Source organism: Tamandua tetradactyla, chromosome 25 (assembly GCF_023851605.1).
Source record: "Tamandua tetradactyla isolate mTamTet1 chromosome 25, mTamTet1.pri, whole genome shotgun sequence".
NCBI lineage: Eukaryota > Metazoa > Chordata > Mammalia > Pilosa > Myrmecophagidae > Tamandua > Tamandua tetradactyla.
In genome coordinates, this window is record NC_135351.1 from 16,253,583 (window position 1) to 16,269,484 (window position 15,902).

General features: G+C 38.7%; 1 protein-coding gene across 4 annotated transcripts in view; it reads left to right on the forward strand.

Annotated features, from left to right (window-relative positions):
• LOC143669116 (phosphatase and actin regulator 1) overlaps positions 1-15,902 on the forward strand; it is a 323,677-nt gene that overhangs the window by 200,353 nt on the left and 107,422 nt on the right. For all 4 annotated transcript variants that reach the window (XM_077143694.1, XM_077143695.1, XM_077143693.1 and 1 more), the window contains exon 3: positions 8,345-8,425. In XM_077143694.1, coding sequence (XP_076999809.1) covers positions 8,345-8,425 — 81 coding nt within the window. The remainder of the gene's footprint in view (positions 1-8,344; positions 8,426-15,902) is intronic.

The window sequence follows — 15,902 nt, forward strand, 5'->3', positions numbered from 1 at the left end:
GAAAAATGCGTTGAAGTCCTAGTGACCTCTGGATGTGACCCGACTTGGAAATTGGGTCATTCTAGATGAAATTGGGCAATTGAAATGAGGTGATACTGGAATAGGGTCAGCCCTTAATCCAGAGTGTCTGGGTTCCTTGCAAGAAGAGGAGAGGAGGCGAGACAGACAGAGGGGAGGAACTACTTGACATCTTGGAACGCTGGCTAGTCACTGCCCAGAAACTGGGAGAAAAGCTCTCAGTGGACTCTTCCTAACAGACTCCAGGGGAAATATTGCTCTGCCAGCACCTTGATTTTAAACCTCTTGTCTCCAGGACTGTGAGACCATATAGTTCTTTTGCTTTAAGCCACCTAGTTTATGGAACTTTTTTATGGCAGCCCTCACAAACTAAGACATTTGGCCTTAACTGCCAAATATAAAATTGTTTTCATTTGGAATTACTAATTCATTCAGCTTCCCTTGGAAAATCAGTGATAGAAACCCTCCTTAGCCTAGTTATTCCACATCTGATAAAATGTTTAGATGTTCATAGTTGTCTCAGACATCTTCTGAGTTAGTGAAAGGCCCTGTATTTGGTGCTCATACAAATGTAACATCTATTTTTCTTGAATATATTTATTATGCCATTTTGTCTGATTCATAATTGTGTTCTTTTTTTTTTACTTTCTCTTATTTTTTTGTTTTTCAGCATGGCCATTAGATTAGAAACCTGTTACAATTCTCATTTATTTCCTTATGAAGTAAAAGATCAATAGGCATTTACCATCTGGTTGATATAAAATGGAAGGCCACGAAGTTTTTTCACATTCCTCCAAATCCTTGCTCTCTTTTCTCTTTTGTATAGTGTGTATGTATAAATTGAATTTTGAAACAGATTCTCTTCATCTTCAAAAAAAAAGAAAGAAACCAAAACAGGGAAACAACCTGTATTTGGGCTGATTGTTTTGTTCTGGGTCCTTCTGGACTGTAATGATTTCATTATACTAATAATCCGCATTATTAAGAGGCCAGAGGGCATGTTTTAGGTGCTGGAGACTCACTCCGTTCATCCCTTGTAAAGTTCTGGCCTGGTTCCCTTTCACTGGAGTTGTAAAATTTAAAAGGGATAAAAACTGTGGATTTTGCTTGAAAGTTGACTATTTTAAGGACTGAAAGTACAAGACTTTACAGTAAGGTACTGCAAATTTCTTCATTTCTTAATTGGTTTATTCCCTTCACATATCTGACTTTTGAGCTGGGAGTTCAACAGCAATAAATTATCCTAGGAAAAACTCTGAAAAATTCCCTGTGCTATGGTGTTCTGAGCAGGACTAAATGACGTGTTCCAGTATCAATATTTCTTTTTTTTTTTTTAACTTACTCAATTTTCTAAATAAAAGAAGCAATCCTTAATTTTATGACATATTAGAATTCTTTCCTCTATCAGTACTAGGAGCCCATAGCAGGTAGAAAATGGCCTACCCAAAAAGTGTATGTCTACCTGTCTTAGAAAAATTCCATGTTCACATAAGTACATGAATAAGTATTTTACAGTAGCAATGTTCATATGCCAAAACTTGGAAGCAACATAAGTTTCCTGCAGTTGCCAACTGGTTAAATAAATTATGTACATATGTTTCATGAAATAGCATGCAGTATTAATGGTATGAATTGTGCCTGTTTGTATGGATGGAGAGATCGCTAATACTATAAAGTGAGAAAGGAGGGAATTAAAAAGATTTGCAGAACAATATGAACACAGTGATCCCATTTATATTTTTTAAATATTGTATTTATATATAGGGGTGTGTGTGAGAGAGAGAGAGAATGAATGAATGAGTAAGTGCATGGAGAAAACTGAGATTAAATATGCCATTCTCCATGCTGAAAAGGAGAATATTGGTACAGTGGGATTTGGTAAATTGAGCATATGGAAGAAGGGACAGTGAAAGAAGACTTTGGTTTTCTCCATATTGCTTGAATATTTTTAGAGTGAACACTGGTTTCCCGTATTATTTGCATAAATTAAAAAATTAAAAGCACCCCAAAAATTTATCCAACCCAGGCATATGCTAAAAAAAAACAAGCCCATCCAAAATGCTTATTTTAAATTCATTGGTATCGAAGTAGCCTAAGATTCCTTGGCTTAGCACCAGCCCACGTTGATCTACAGACTGGTAAAACAAATTAAGGAAAAATGATTGAGAATTAATTGGCTTTTAGCAAATATGGCATAGACCATAAAGATTGCTCAGAAGAGGAGTTTACAAAGATGACTAGACTGGAAACTAGTGTCACTCCATTATTGGAGTTACTCTCAGGACCTTGGTGGAATTAGTTGCCAAGGGTCAGGTCCTCACTGGGTTCCCCATTTCTAAAGCATTTGCTCATGTTGAAGCAGACATCAGAACAAGAGTGGGACATAAATCTGTGGTGAATTCCCCTACTTTGTACTCTTTCTACAAAACAGCACCCTACGTTGCAAGGATCGGTGGCAGAGATGCAAGAATGACCGTGTTTTTTGAGGTTTTCTGCCTGTTTTTTTATATTAACATGGATATCGTCAGTAAGCTCAAGAGTCTCTCCTTGAACATGCCAAACCTTGAATATGTTAGAATCTGCCACCATTTGGGGCCACTTTTTTGATGCAGTAATTGAGAAATTATTCTCACAATCACATCTCAGAAAGAGACGCCTATCTCTTTTACGTGTTTGGATCTACTCAACAAATTCTTTGTTGGTCTTTAAAAACAAATTAGTGTTTTTGTTTCCTTTCCCGTATCTCATATGCTGGTTTAGAATTTCAGATTGGATGTCCTTGGAAGTAGTTTTTGCAACTTTGCTGGTTTACATGATTTGTTATTTCAGTTGGCCCTGGCCTATCTCTGTAGCCTCATACTAACTCTGAAAGTCTGTTTTTTTTCTAAAGATCCAAGGAATTGCACTCTTTCTGTATTATATGGCCTCTGTGTCCATTTTTGGGAGGGAATCAGATCCCTCCTTTTTTCAATTTTGGTTCTACTGATTAATTATTAGAGATTTTATTAAAATTGTGTTTTTTTAAAACAACTAAACAAGTTATTTATTAAGTCATAATCTTTAATGTAGGTTATACCAGGGGACAGGGCGGGGATAGGGATGTGGAAATTTAAATCAACCTATTGTAAAGGTCCAATTAAAGGATTTTAGTAAATCTAAAGATTTACTAAAACAATCCAGTTTTAGAAGCAAGCTCACACTGAAATACTTACTCTTGTGGTCACTGTGCTTTTTTTTTTTTCTTTTTTTTTTGTATGCTGTATGGTGGGGGTCACATTTCATTCTTTTTCCATGTGAGTATCCCATTATTACAGCACCATTTGTTGAATTTTTTGTTTGTTTGTTTGCTTTTGTCAGTTTCTTTGTTTGTTTGTTTGGGAAGTGCATGGGCCGGGAATTGAACCCAGGTCTCCTGCAAGGTAGGCGAGAATTCTACTACGGAACTACCCTCACACCCCCTACTCTGTGCTTTTAATAACTGAATGGCATTAGAATGATTCTTACATTATACAATGAATTTTTTTTAAAGTAAGTCCCTATTGACTTTATTTTTCTTTAAATAAAATAATATATTACTCGTGTGCCTTGTATTATTATTATTATTAATTATCATTAATGCTTATTGCCACAAGGCTGATAATGCCTTCAGCTTTTTTCTTATAGGAATGGATACATTTTTCTGTTAACTTTTTATTTCCCACTTCCTGAAGTTCCAATTAATCAGTTCACCATCACTCCTCCATTTCTCATTTATGGAATTTATCCCTCTTATCATGCCTCTGAGGAGATGCAATAAGCATTACACCTTCTCTCTCCCTCAATGCTTCTTCTTTTTTAACTTGCATATTTTTTTTCTCTTTTCTTCCTTTTTCTTCTCTGTTCTTCCCAAAGCCAAAATTATAGGGGTTGTGGAGGAGTCAGGCCTAGCCTTAAATGGTAAAGGAAATCATGATCAAAAACAAAAAGACAACCCCATTTTAAATAGGGCGAAAGATTTCATTAGCCATGTCTCCAAAGAAGATATACAAATGGCAAAAAATGTACAGGAAAAGATTCTCAGTATCATGAGCTATTAAGGAAATGCAAATCAAAACCACAGTGAGCCATTAGAAGGCTTATTATTAAAAAGAAATGAAAAATTACAAGTGTTGGAGAGGATGTGGTGAAACAGGAACACTCATTCATTATGTAGCCACTGTGAATGACAGTCTGGCAATTCCTCAGAAAGTTAAGTATAGAATTACCACATAACCCGGAAATCCCACTTCTTGGTAAATACCCAAAAGAATTGAAAGCAGTCATGTGAACCGATATATTTGCATACTGATGTTCATAGCAACATTATTTACAATAAGCAAAAGATGGAAGCAACCCGAGTGTCCATCAGCCAGTGAATGGATAAGCAAAATGTGGTGTATATTCTCAATGGAATACTATTTGGCTGTAAAAAAGGAACAAAGTCCTGTTACATGCAACAACATGGATAAACCTTGAAGACATCATGTTGAGTGAGATAAGCCAGACACAAAAGAACAAATATTGTATGATCTCACTGATATGAAATAATTAGAATGCGCAAACTCATAGTATTAGAATCTAAAATATAGGTTACCAAGGGACAGAATGGAGCTAGGGAATAGGGATTTAAGGCTTAAAATGTAGCGTTTTTAATTGTGGTGATGGAAATGTTTTGGCAATGGATGGTGGTGGTGACAGCACAACGTGAACGTAATGAACAGCACTGAATTAAATATTTGAATGTGGTTAAAAGGGGAAACTTAGGTTGCATATATGCTAGAATAAATTTTATTCTAACTAGAATAAGTTTTATTCTTATTAATAAAGAAAATAAAAAAATAAAAACAAAGAATACATTTTATTCTTTCTAGAATAAAAAGAAAGCAAACATGAAACTGCACAATACAAACACTGAACACTAAATTAAACCTTGGGCTATAGTTAATAGTAAAAGCATGAAAATTGTGCCTTTGTCAGTTGTAACAAATGCTTACCACATCAATGCAAAGTGTTAATAGCAGGATAGTATGTGGGAACTCTGAGTTTTCTGCATAATCTTTCTATAAATCTACAACTTCTCTAATAAAAAAAAAAAGGATGTCATGATATTTCCTTCTTCCCCGACATTAAACCCACTTTCCTTGTGTTTTATAGTTCAGTGGAAGACCAGGCTCAAATGGTTTGAGTTATGCTTCTGCACGAAATATGGGTAGGTGGGCATGGGGGGACCTATCTTTGAACCTAAACATAGTTCTAACTTTGGAAGGTCTGCAGAAAATAATATTAGAAGGGAGGCATTTGTGCAGCTCTTTAAAAAGAGGTAAGTCAAGTGCCTTAGATGTAAGATGCTTCAAAGAATAAAATGAAATTATGGCATTTTAACGTGGACATTCAGCCCAGGTAGATTAATAATGAAAACGACTTATTTTTGAATTCCCTTTTCCAGTTGTTTCTCATACCCTCTTGTTCACTGAAAACATCCTTCTGCCCTCCCTCCACTATGTTATTTTATTTGGGAGAGGTCATAAAACTCCTTCACCCCTGTCTCTGTTTGCCAAGCTGCTATGACAAATACCATGCAGTGGGTTTTGGCTTAATAACAGACATTTATTGGCTCATAGTTTTTATTTGTTTTATTCTTTTATTTTATTTCTTATTGCGAAAAATAAAATATAATATATAGAATATATATAGAATATATACAAAAAAAAAAACAACCTACACATTGCAACAGTTGTAGAACATATTTCAGAGTTTGGTATGGGTTATAATTCCACAATTTTAGGTTTTTACTTCTAAATGCTCTAAGACACTGGAGACTAAAAGAAATATCAGTATAATGATTCAGCACTCATACTCACTTCTTAAATCCTGTCTTCTTGACTCATAGTTTTGAGGCTGGGAGGAGAAGTCCAAAATCAAGATATCCACTAGGCTTGCTTTCTCACAGATTCTGGTGCTAGCTGCTGGCACTTCTTAGGGTTCCTTAGCCTGTATTTCTGCCTCCCATGACATGCCTCCCATGGCTATGTCCTCTCTTTTCTGCTTCTGTGACTTTCAGAGTCTTTCTGTAAAGCCTCCATCCTAATTCAGATGGCCACACCTTAACTAAAAATAACATCTTCAAAAGCTCTTATTTACAATGGGGTAAATACGATTAAGATTTTATTAATCAAGATTAAGATATGGGGGTGGTCTCTCTCCAGCCAACACAACAAGCAAACTCACTGCTCTCCCCTGTCTGCGTGGGACATGACTCCCAGGGGTGTGGACCTTCCTGGTAACGTGGGACAGAAATCCTAGAATGAGCTGGAACTTAGCACCAGGGGATTGAGAAAACCTTCTCAACCAAAAGGGGAAAGAGAGAAATGAGACAAAATTAACTGTCAGTGGCTGAGAGATTCCAAACAGAGTTGAGAGGTTATCTTGGAGGTTATTCTTACGCACTAAATAGATATCACCTTGTTAGTCAAGATGTAATGAAGAGGAGAGCTATGCATGAGAATAACCCAATTTCAGGGAACTGCCTGAAAATGTAGAACTGTGTTCCAGTAGCCATGTTTCTTGAAGATGATTGTATAATGACATAGCTTTCACAGTGTGACTGTGTGATTGTGAAAACCTTGTGTCTGATGCTCCTTTTATTTATGGTATGGACAGATGAGTAAAAAATATGAATAAGAAATAAATAATAGGGGGAACAAAGGTTAAAATAAATTGAGTAGACTGAAATATTACTGGTCAATGAGAGGGAGGGGTAAGGGGTATGGCATGCATGAGTTTTTCTATTTTCTTTCTTTTGCTGGAGAGATGAAGACGTTCAAAAAAATGATCATGGTGATGAATACACAACTATGTGATGATATTGTGGGCCATTGATTGTAACCATGTCGAGAATGTTTGTATGTCAAGAATGTTTGTCTGTTTGTTGTACATAATAAAAATTTAAAAACTTTTAAAAATCATGGGTTTGTTGGGGTACATAATACAACCTACCACACCTCTTCCCAAACAGAGGCTTCCAAATCTTCTACACCGACCTTTAACCCTCACCCCCCTAGATTATGCGGCTGTATATTCATACGTATATATTGTATTATTAATGTGTTCTGAGTAAACTATATGTGAGCGCATCCTAATCGAACATTTGTTTTACTGCCTTATACCGCTTAATTATAATTTAAGAGAGAGGAGTTAGAATACAATGTTAAAATAGCGAATTCCAGAGTATACAACAATTCAATGAGTCTCAACCTAGCTATGCATGAGAATAACCCAGAGGGCTTTTTATTTTACCACATCGTTTTCCAGGCCCCGCCCCGGACCTATTAAATCAGAACACCTAGAACTGAGTTCCAGGCATTTGTGTTTTCCCAGGGTGGCAAAGTGACTTGACAAAGGCCCCATGGCTAGCGGTAGCAGGGTTAGAATCACAATGCAGAATTGCTTGCTTGCTTTCTAGCCTATTCTTTGGACTAAATGCTGTTGAGCTGTGTGTGCATGTCTCCTTAATCTATAGCTGATTTTGTCTGTACAAAATAATTTTCCTTAATTTATAACTGACATCCCTCCTCTCCCCAATTCCAAATAACTGGGTTTCCAAAGGACGCAGAGATTCTCAGGCTGACACAAACGACCGAAATACCCGCTCCCCTCCTCCACTCGGTGTTTACCCAGAGACTGAAATGTCAGCAGCGGGAGTAGAAGGTGCTTTCTCTGACTTCCCCCCTTCCAGGCCTGTCCTGCCTGGAGCCTCCAGGCTGCCCTTTCCTTCTGCTCCTGATTGCTGCTCTCCTGAGCTTTATTTCCACCAAGTTCCCTCCAGCATGCCCACTGGGGCAGTCCTCCCTCCATGCATTCCAAATGCACATTCCCCACCTGCACCCCCCGTCTGGCTGCTCCCACACTTGGGGCCTCAGAGGGAAAGGGGTGGGTGGGCTTCCTGCAAGGCTCCCCTCACCCCAGGGGACGCTGGGTCCCCCAGCCAGGCATCCTTCCAAGAGATATCTCCACGCCATTTTCGTAGAGTCCAGAAGTTACAGGATCCAGGGGATATCTATAAAACTCAATATTTGAAAAAGCAGGCCCTGCTAGAGGAAATGCCACAGTTGCCTGAAGATAAAACAAAATAATCTGTAGAAAATGCTCATGGTAGTACGGAAAAAAAAATGTTGGCTGTTGTTATCGTTAGCTTACATTTGCAAAGCATATTTTACAGACGCTTTCACATACAGTAAAACGGAATTCCTTTATAAGCCAGTTTGGGTACCTACTCAGACCTGCTTCTCTGTTTGTCTTTTGCTTGCAGCCCTGGAAAGGAAAATATCAATGAGGCAAAGCAGAGAGGAGCTGATAAAGCGCGGGGTCTTGAAGGAAATCTATGACAAAGGTGAGAGGAACCGGTTCCCTCCCCCTGGGCCAGAGAGCAGTGGCATGGCATCTCTGGGCATATTTCTCCGTTTTCTGCATCGCGTTGTCATCAGGATTCAAACCTTTTTCTGGAGTTAAGAAAAGAACGTGGCAGCCTGTGTAGACAGTGTTGGTGTCGTATTAGATGTTGGTATCATATTAGAGGAGGGAAATGAAGCTTTTTTTTTTTCAGCATTGGAATCAAACCACATGATGTTAAGACAAATTATGTAGCTCCAGGGATGATAGAGGAACTGCCCGGGAGTCTGTTGATGTTTGAATCAGCACAGCTAGGGTGTATTTAATTGCTTAGGATCTTTCAGGCACTGGGGGTTCCCAAGATTAATGTTAAAAATCCACAAGCATCTAGAATTTGCTTAATGGGCTTTTTTTGGCAGACTTTCTCCCCTGATAGAAGACACTGAGGTGGAGAAAATGATGAAACACGGTTGTACACTTAAGATATTTAAAATGGCAATATTTACAATGATTCACATGCTCTGTGAATGTATCCACAAATGTTCCTAAGTAAATACTAGGTATCTTTTGCTTATTTCATTACTATCTTTAAACATGAATGTACACAGCAGTTTAATCGGCATGTTGCATATTCTTCAGTCAGTTTACCATGTTTTCGTAGATCTCCTTAGTTTTGCCTTCTATTGCAAAAAAAGGCAAGGTGTGTTTCTCTCTTTGGGTGTTTCTCTTAGATTCCATTGTCTTCAGTGATTCGATCCTCCTTGCTTGGGCATTTCCCCTCGTCTCTTCCTGTTGTGGGGCTTTCCAGTGGCATCAGATTTTCAAAGTATTTTCTCTTAGCACAAATTGTCAGCCTGGAATGCGAGTAGGAAATGACACATCTAATTTCCCTTCCCCAATGCCAGGTGGAGTGTGAACTTGGGCTCTCAGATACCCCATTTAATTGTCAGCTCCTCCTGGGACCAAGGAATCTCATGGTGAGCTGCTTTATCTATCCTTCTCCTCCTTGATAAAACCATCCCAGAATACAACGTTTTTGGTCAAGTAAGCTCTCCAGGGAAAATAACCCATAATTTGTCACTTTTCTCTGATGTCTTGCTTTCTGTACAATCCCCAAATCCTCCCTTATAGCGAATTTAAATCCCTAGGCTTCATCATAAGCTCCTTTTTCCGCATTCAGGCCCCAGTGCAAATAGAAGATGGTTGACTACAGGTGTAATGTTATATAATAAGCATCCAAGTGCTTAAATAAATGTTATTGGCACAGTGAATGCCCGTTCAGTTCAGTTAAATAATCCCTTCTCCTCTCCCCTTTCTTCTTGCAACCTTTACATCTCTCACTATAAAACTTCAGTAATACTCTAAGGTATAGAATATATATTACTATAACATTCATTTTATTTCTATTACATATAATAACTGTGTTAAGCTAAGTGTTGCCTAAGTGATGTCTGCGTTGAAAGAAATCACAGACTGTTGGAGCAAAAGCCTCATTTTATAGGGAAGGAAACAAAGGCTGTTGGAGACTGGGGCTTGCCAAGGCCACGCCAGCAGGTAGGAGTTCCCTGAGAGCAGGAGCTGTGGCTTTTTCACAGGTGTTTCTCTGTCAGCATGGTGGTGCCTGATGTCCCTCCCAGTAATGGGTTTTGGAAGACAGGACCGATCTAATGCCTCTTGTCATGCGTCACCACCACATTGGTTTCAATTTTGTCTTTGTCCTTATCACTATCTGCCCTTATCTAGAATAGGGGTTGTTCTAGTTTGCTAGCTGCCAGAATGCAATATACCAGAAACAGAATGGCTGTTAAAAAGGGAATTTAATCAGTTGCTAGTTTGCAGTTCTAAAGCCGAGAAAATGTCCCAATTAAACAAGTCTATAGAAATGTCCAATCACAGGCATCCAGGGAAAGATACCTTGGTTCAAGAAGGCCGATGAAGTTCAGGGTTTCTCTCTCAAGTGAGAAGGCACATGGCGAACACGGTCAGGGTTTCTCTCTCATCTGGAAGGGCACATGGTGAACATGGGGTCATCTGCTTGCTTCTTCTCCTGGCTTCCTGTTTCATGAGGCTCCTTGGGAGGCATTTTCCTTCTTCATCTCCAAAGGTCACTGGCTGGTGGACCGTGCTTCTCATGACTACGTAGTTCTGCTCTCTTGGAAAACGCTTTCTCCAAAATGTTTCATCTCTTATAGGACTTCAATAAACCAATCAACACCCACCCATATGGGTGGAGACATGTCGTCATCTAATCCAGTTTAACAACCACTCTTGACTAAATCACATCATCCAGGGAGAGGATCTGATTACAGTTTCAAACATACAGTATTGAATACAGATTACTCTACCTTTATGAAATGGGATTTTGATTAAAACATGGATTTTCTAGGGGGCATACTTCCTTTCAAATCAGCACAGGGGCCTCATAGGCATATAAAAATATAGTTTTAAGGATAGATATATAGACATAGATAGTTATAGATGTAATTATATAGATATAGGTAGAGATATAGTTATAGAGACAGATGTTATAGCTATAGTTCTAGGTATGTGGGTATGGTTTTAGATAAAGATAAAGTAATAGATACAGATGTTATGAATACAGTTCTATAAATTAAAGTTATTGATATAGTTACAGATATAAACACAGTTCTAAATATATAGACACAATTATAAAGATAGAGTTATAGTATATATATGGATATGGTTATAGATATGTTATAGATAGAGATATAGCTTTATATTAAGAAATTGGCTCACATGATTTTGGGGGACTGGCAAGTCCAAAATCTGTAGACAAGCCAACATGCTGAAAATTCCAGTAAGAGTGATGTTAGAGTCTTGACTCTGAATTTCTTATGGGAAGCCAGCAGGATGGAAATACCAATAAGAGTCGATTTTGCAGACTTGAGTCTGAAATCTGTAGGAGAATCTGGCAGGCTGGAAACTCAGAAATGAGTCAAGTGTAGTTTTCAGGCAGAATTTCTTCTCTCTGGAACCCTCAGTTCTTTGATCTTAAGGCTTCCAACTTATGGTTGAGGCCCACCCACATTTTCAAGGGTAATCTCCTTTATTTGAAGCTAACTGACTATAGATGGTAGTCACATCTATGAAATACCACCCAGCGACACCTAGGCCAATGTTTGACCAAACAAGTGGACAGCATAACCTAGCCAAGTTGACACATCCAGTTAGCCAGCAGAGTAGGAATATGGGTTTTTGTTGGCTGTGACTTTTCTGACAAAAGCATTCATTTTGTGTCACTGTAGATGGTAACCACTATATTCATTATATTACATTTCTGTACCATACAGTGCATTATTATATTACATTAGCAGTTAGGAACACTGGAATCGGATTGCCTGGATTCAATCGCATTGCCACTACTGGCTAGCTTTGTAGCTATAGTCAAGTTGTATAACTGTCCCATGTACCTGTTTCTGTATCTAAAAGTGGGGATAATAAATAGAGTGATGAGGATTAAATGAGATAATGCATGTCAAGTATTTGGAATAGAGGCTAGCATCCCATAAATTCCAAGAAATGCTAACATGCCATTATTATTACTAATCTCGTTGTCATCACCATCATCACGCATTGTTCTTTCTGAAGCCCTTTCCACACCCCACCACAGGAGATCTTTCAGCACACCGAAGACTTTAGAAAAGGTGGCCATCACTCTCCTCGTTTGTCTGAGCATTATAAAGGCACAAAGACCTGCAACCTCCTCAATATGGTTTTACCAATGTCAGGGTCAAAAAGAAAACCCAGGCCTTCTGTAGACGAATTCATTTCCCTTTTCTCACCTCCACCCTGTCTTCTTCTTAGCCTCAAGATGGGTCAGTTCTACTCATGCATTCTTTCCTCTCCGCGACATCATCCACCTTTGTCTGGTGGGTAAAACAAATACAGTCTCCTTGCCACGATCTGGCAGCAAGTGGCAAAGAAACGCTCATGATTTTTCAAGTTGTTAGTTTCAGAGATAAATTTCACAGATTTGGGGGAAATCATTCTTTATTGTCTGGCTGTTAATTCCTCTTTTATTATTATTATTTATATATATGTATTTTTGCACTGCCTCTTTGTGTTAGAACTCATGGCTCTAGTTACCTGGCAGCAAAAGAGTTTCCACAGAGTTGTTCGGCCCCTGACAGCTGCCTAGTTGACTCGTAATTACCATGTTACATGTCCACACATCCACCCACGCGTGCCCACAGAGACAGGCAACCTCTTTGTACCTTGCAATTACACTCCCTGTGTGCACAATACTGCCAGTGTGCTCAGAAGCAGTTCATTCTCTTTAATAGGTAAGATTTTTTCTTCTAATCTTTGCATTATTGATTTCACTTAATAATGCTCTCCTCGTTCATAAAAAGTCTAAAAATATCGATGGTGATTTGAGAATTGTAGCTATTTTGGGGCAGGATGGAAGCAGAATGAAGGAGGTTTATTACACAAACAGCTCTCTTTCAAATTCTTTATATTTTTCTTAGCAGGTCAAAATCCCACACTGGTCCATAAATTCAAATCAGGCAAAATGAGAGCTTGGATAGAGGAAGGAGAATTATCTCTGATGTAGGTGGGGACTAGCCCAAGAATCCCTCATTTAACGGAATGTATTAGGAGTGAAGCAGGAGTATTTAATGGCTTGAATTTTTCCCCTGCTGATTTCCGCATAGAATTGCATACTTTTAAAGTTCAAAGACGCTTTAGATCAAAGTTTTAAAATATGAGAAAATGAAAATGTACTGAGGCAATGAAAGAATGCAGAAAACTTTGGAAAGAGAGGAAATTTTTAAACTATGCCAACAGTGATTGTAGTAGGAACATAAAATTATTAGTACTTTTCCCCTTGTTTGTCAGATTGTCCAACAGTACGATTATAATGGTTTTGTGAAGAAAATAATGAAAACATTAAGATGAAGCATCAGCACTCTAAAACAGTAAAAATTTTAAATTGATTAATCGTGGAAAATAATTTAAAATTTAATGGCCCGTTTATTTTTTAACTGTTTATTCCCCAATCCTACTGCATATTTATTTAAATGAAAACTGAAGGGCTCTCTGGGAACATCAAAGCAACAAGCTAATGTCTGGCAAAAGGTCTGCTCTAAAGATCCTGAATACTTTGTTGTCAAGTGGCCTTGGTGAGCATCCATCCATCCATCCATCCATTCAGGTGACCTACAGTAATAAACAAAGAAGCACATTCCTCTTGTCCTCAGAATTTACAGTCTGCTGAAGAAAATAGAAAATAAGTGACCAAATAAGTATATGATACATCATCAAGTATAAGAAACACAAGAAGGAGAAAGAAAGGAGCAGGTAAAGAGATAAAGGCAGAGAGAGTTGCAGTTTGAGATCAGTGCAATCATGGATGACTTCTCAGGTGAGGTGGCATCTGAGCACAGACCTAAATGAGGTGATTTAGCAGCTGGATTGAAGTGACCAGGTACGGTCCCTCAAATTCCACAACTTGGTTCTAGTCCTGCTTTAAAGATAACTTGTAACCTAATTCATATGCCCTTAAGTTCTGTAATTTGATGAAGTATAGTTTTTGTTTTTGTTTTTTTTTATTTTGAGATATAACATATACAGCAAAGCAATAAATTTCAGAGTACATTGTAACAAGTAGTTATAGAACAGATTTCAAAGTTTGGCATGGGTTACAGTTCCACAATTTCAGGCTTTTCCTTCTAGCTGCTCCAAGACACTGGAGACTAAACAGAAATATCAGTATAGTGATTCAGCAGTCATACTCATTTGTTAAATCCTAACTTCTCTGTTATAACTCCTTCTTCTCCTCTGGTCCTTCTCGCATCTTTAGGGATATTTGGGTTTTGCCCGTTCTAACTTTTTTCATGTTAAAAAGGGGTAATGACAATATGGGATAGGGGAATGGAACTGGTTGATGTTCTTGGAGAGAAGGGCCCCTCCTATTTTCAGGACCTATCTGGCCTACGAACCATCTGAAGGTTTTAGGTTTCTGAAAGTAAACTTAATGAGTAAACCTTTTGTAGGATCTCAGATGGAGCCCTGGATGTTCTTTAGGGCTAACAGGGATGATGTTGGTTGGGGGTTGACAAATCTCCAATACATCTCTTTTAAGTGAAAGCCTATGTATTGCATTTGCTTCTCTCTTGGCCCTTAGGCCACCCCACAGCTCAGAGCTCTGCAGTGGTTCCCTCTGTCACTCAGAGGACATTTCAAAGTCGTAGGTCAGCCTACAAGGCCTACAGTGTTTGTCCTCCATCCTGATGTTAGTTTTAGGCCTTAATCTATTCCGTCTCCTTCAGTCACCCCAGTCCTATTTCTTAAGCCCTTACTGTTCACACTGGCTGTTCCCTCGTCCTAGAACTCTCCTCCCCACATAGCCATGTGGTCAACTCCGCACTCAAATCTTTGCTCAGATGTCACCTTCTCAATGAGGCTTACCCCTGGACCACCACATTTAAAATTGCCACCCCCCTCCCCATGCTCTTTGTCCTGGAATTCTGTTCTACTATTTCATTTTTTCCCCCTAATCTCTTATTACCTTCAAACATGTTCTCTAAATTACTTGTTTATGATGCTAACTTTTTTCTGTTTATATATATCATCTCACTGAAGCTCAAGCTCCACCAAGGCATGGATCTTTGACTGGTTTGTTCACTTATGTAGCCCAGGGGGCCTAGAACAGTGCCTGGGACATCATTGGCCCCCAGTAAGTGTCCATTGAAAGAACAGCCAATGTGAGCATGAAGCTGTTTCTGCACATGATTTGGCTCCGTCATCTGTTTCACCAAGAACCAAAACACTAAGAATGCTTGTTTATTCATTTTTATGGTCCGTGAAGTTTTGTGGCTAGCTATTTAAATAGTCAATGTGATCGTATTTATATATTTAAATATGCAGATGCCAAACACTCTTCTTTTAAATGGTGGCTGTAAGTATTATGGGGTGGAAGGGAACATGCCCAAAGAATGGCCTGTTTGGCATTAGTAAAACAGTGGTGATATTTCTGAGACTCAGCAGGGATCTCAAGAAGTCTCCTGAGTTCACCATTATTCCTAGTCATATGTAGAGATGAAGCAGATGAAGCCCAAAGAGCTTAATAACTTGCCTCAGGACCCACGGCCACTGAGTGTGAACTCTCAAAACCTCTGCTGAGACCATCTGTCCTTGATTTGGAATTCATAGGAACACAGGACAGTTTTGTGGTAGGTTGCGTCCTGATAGTCAGGAGATCTTAATAAATATTGCTACTGATTATTGCAAATCATCTAGAAACTCCCACTGCAGTCGCACCTCGACCTGGTGGAAGAGAGAATTCCCCAGGAGGGGATACAAGATATGCCACACAAAACAGAACGGATGTGTGCCAGTGAGTAATTCCACTTTCCATGGTGTGCTGGGAATCAGGGATAACATTTCACAGCAAATAATAAAGTGCACTGAGGTGTTTTATTTCTTCATCAGGTTAGTGCAACATTTTGGAAGGT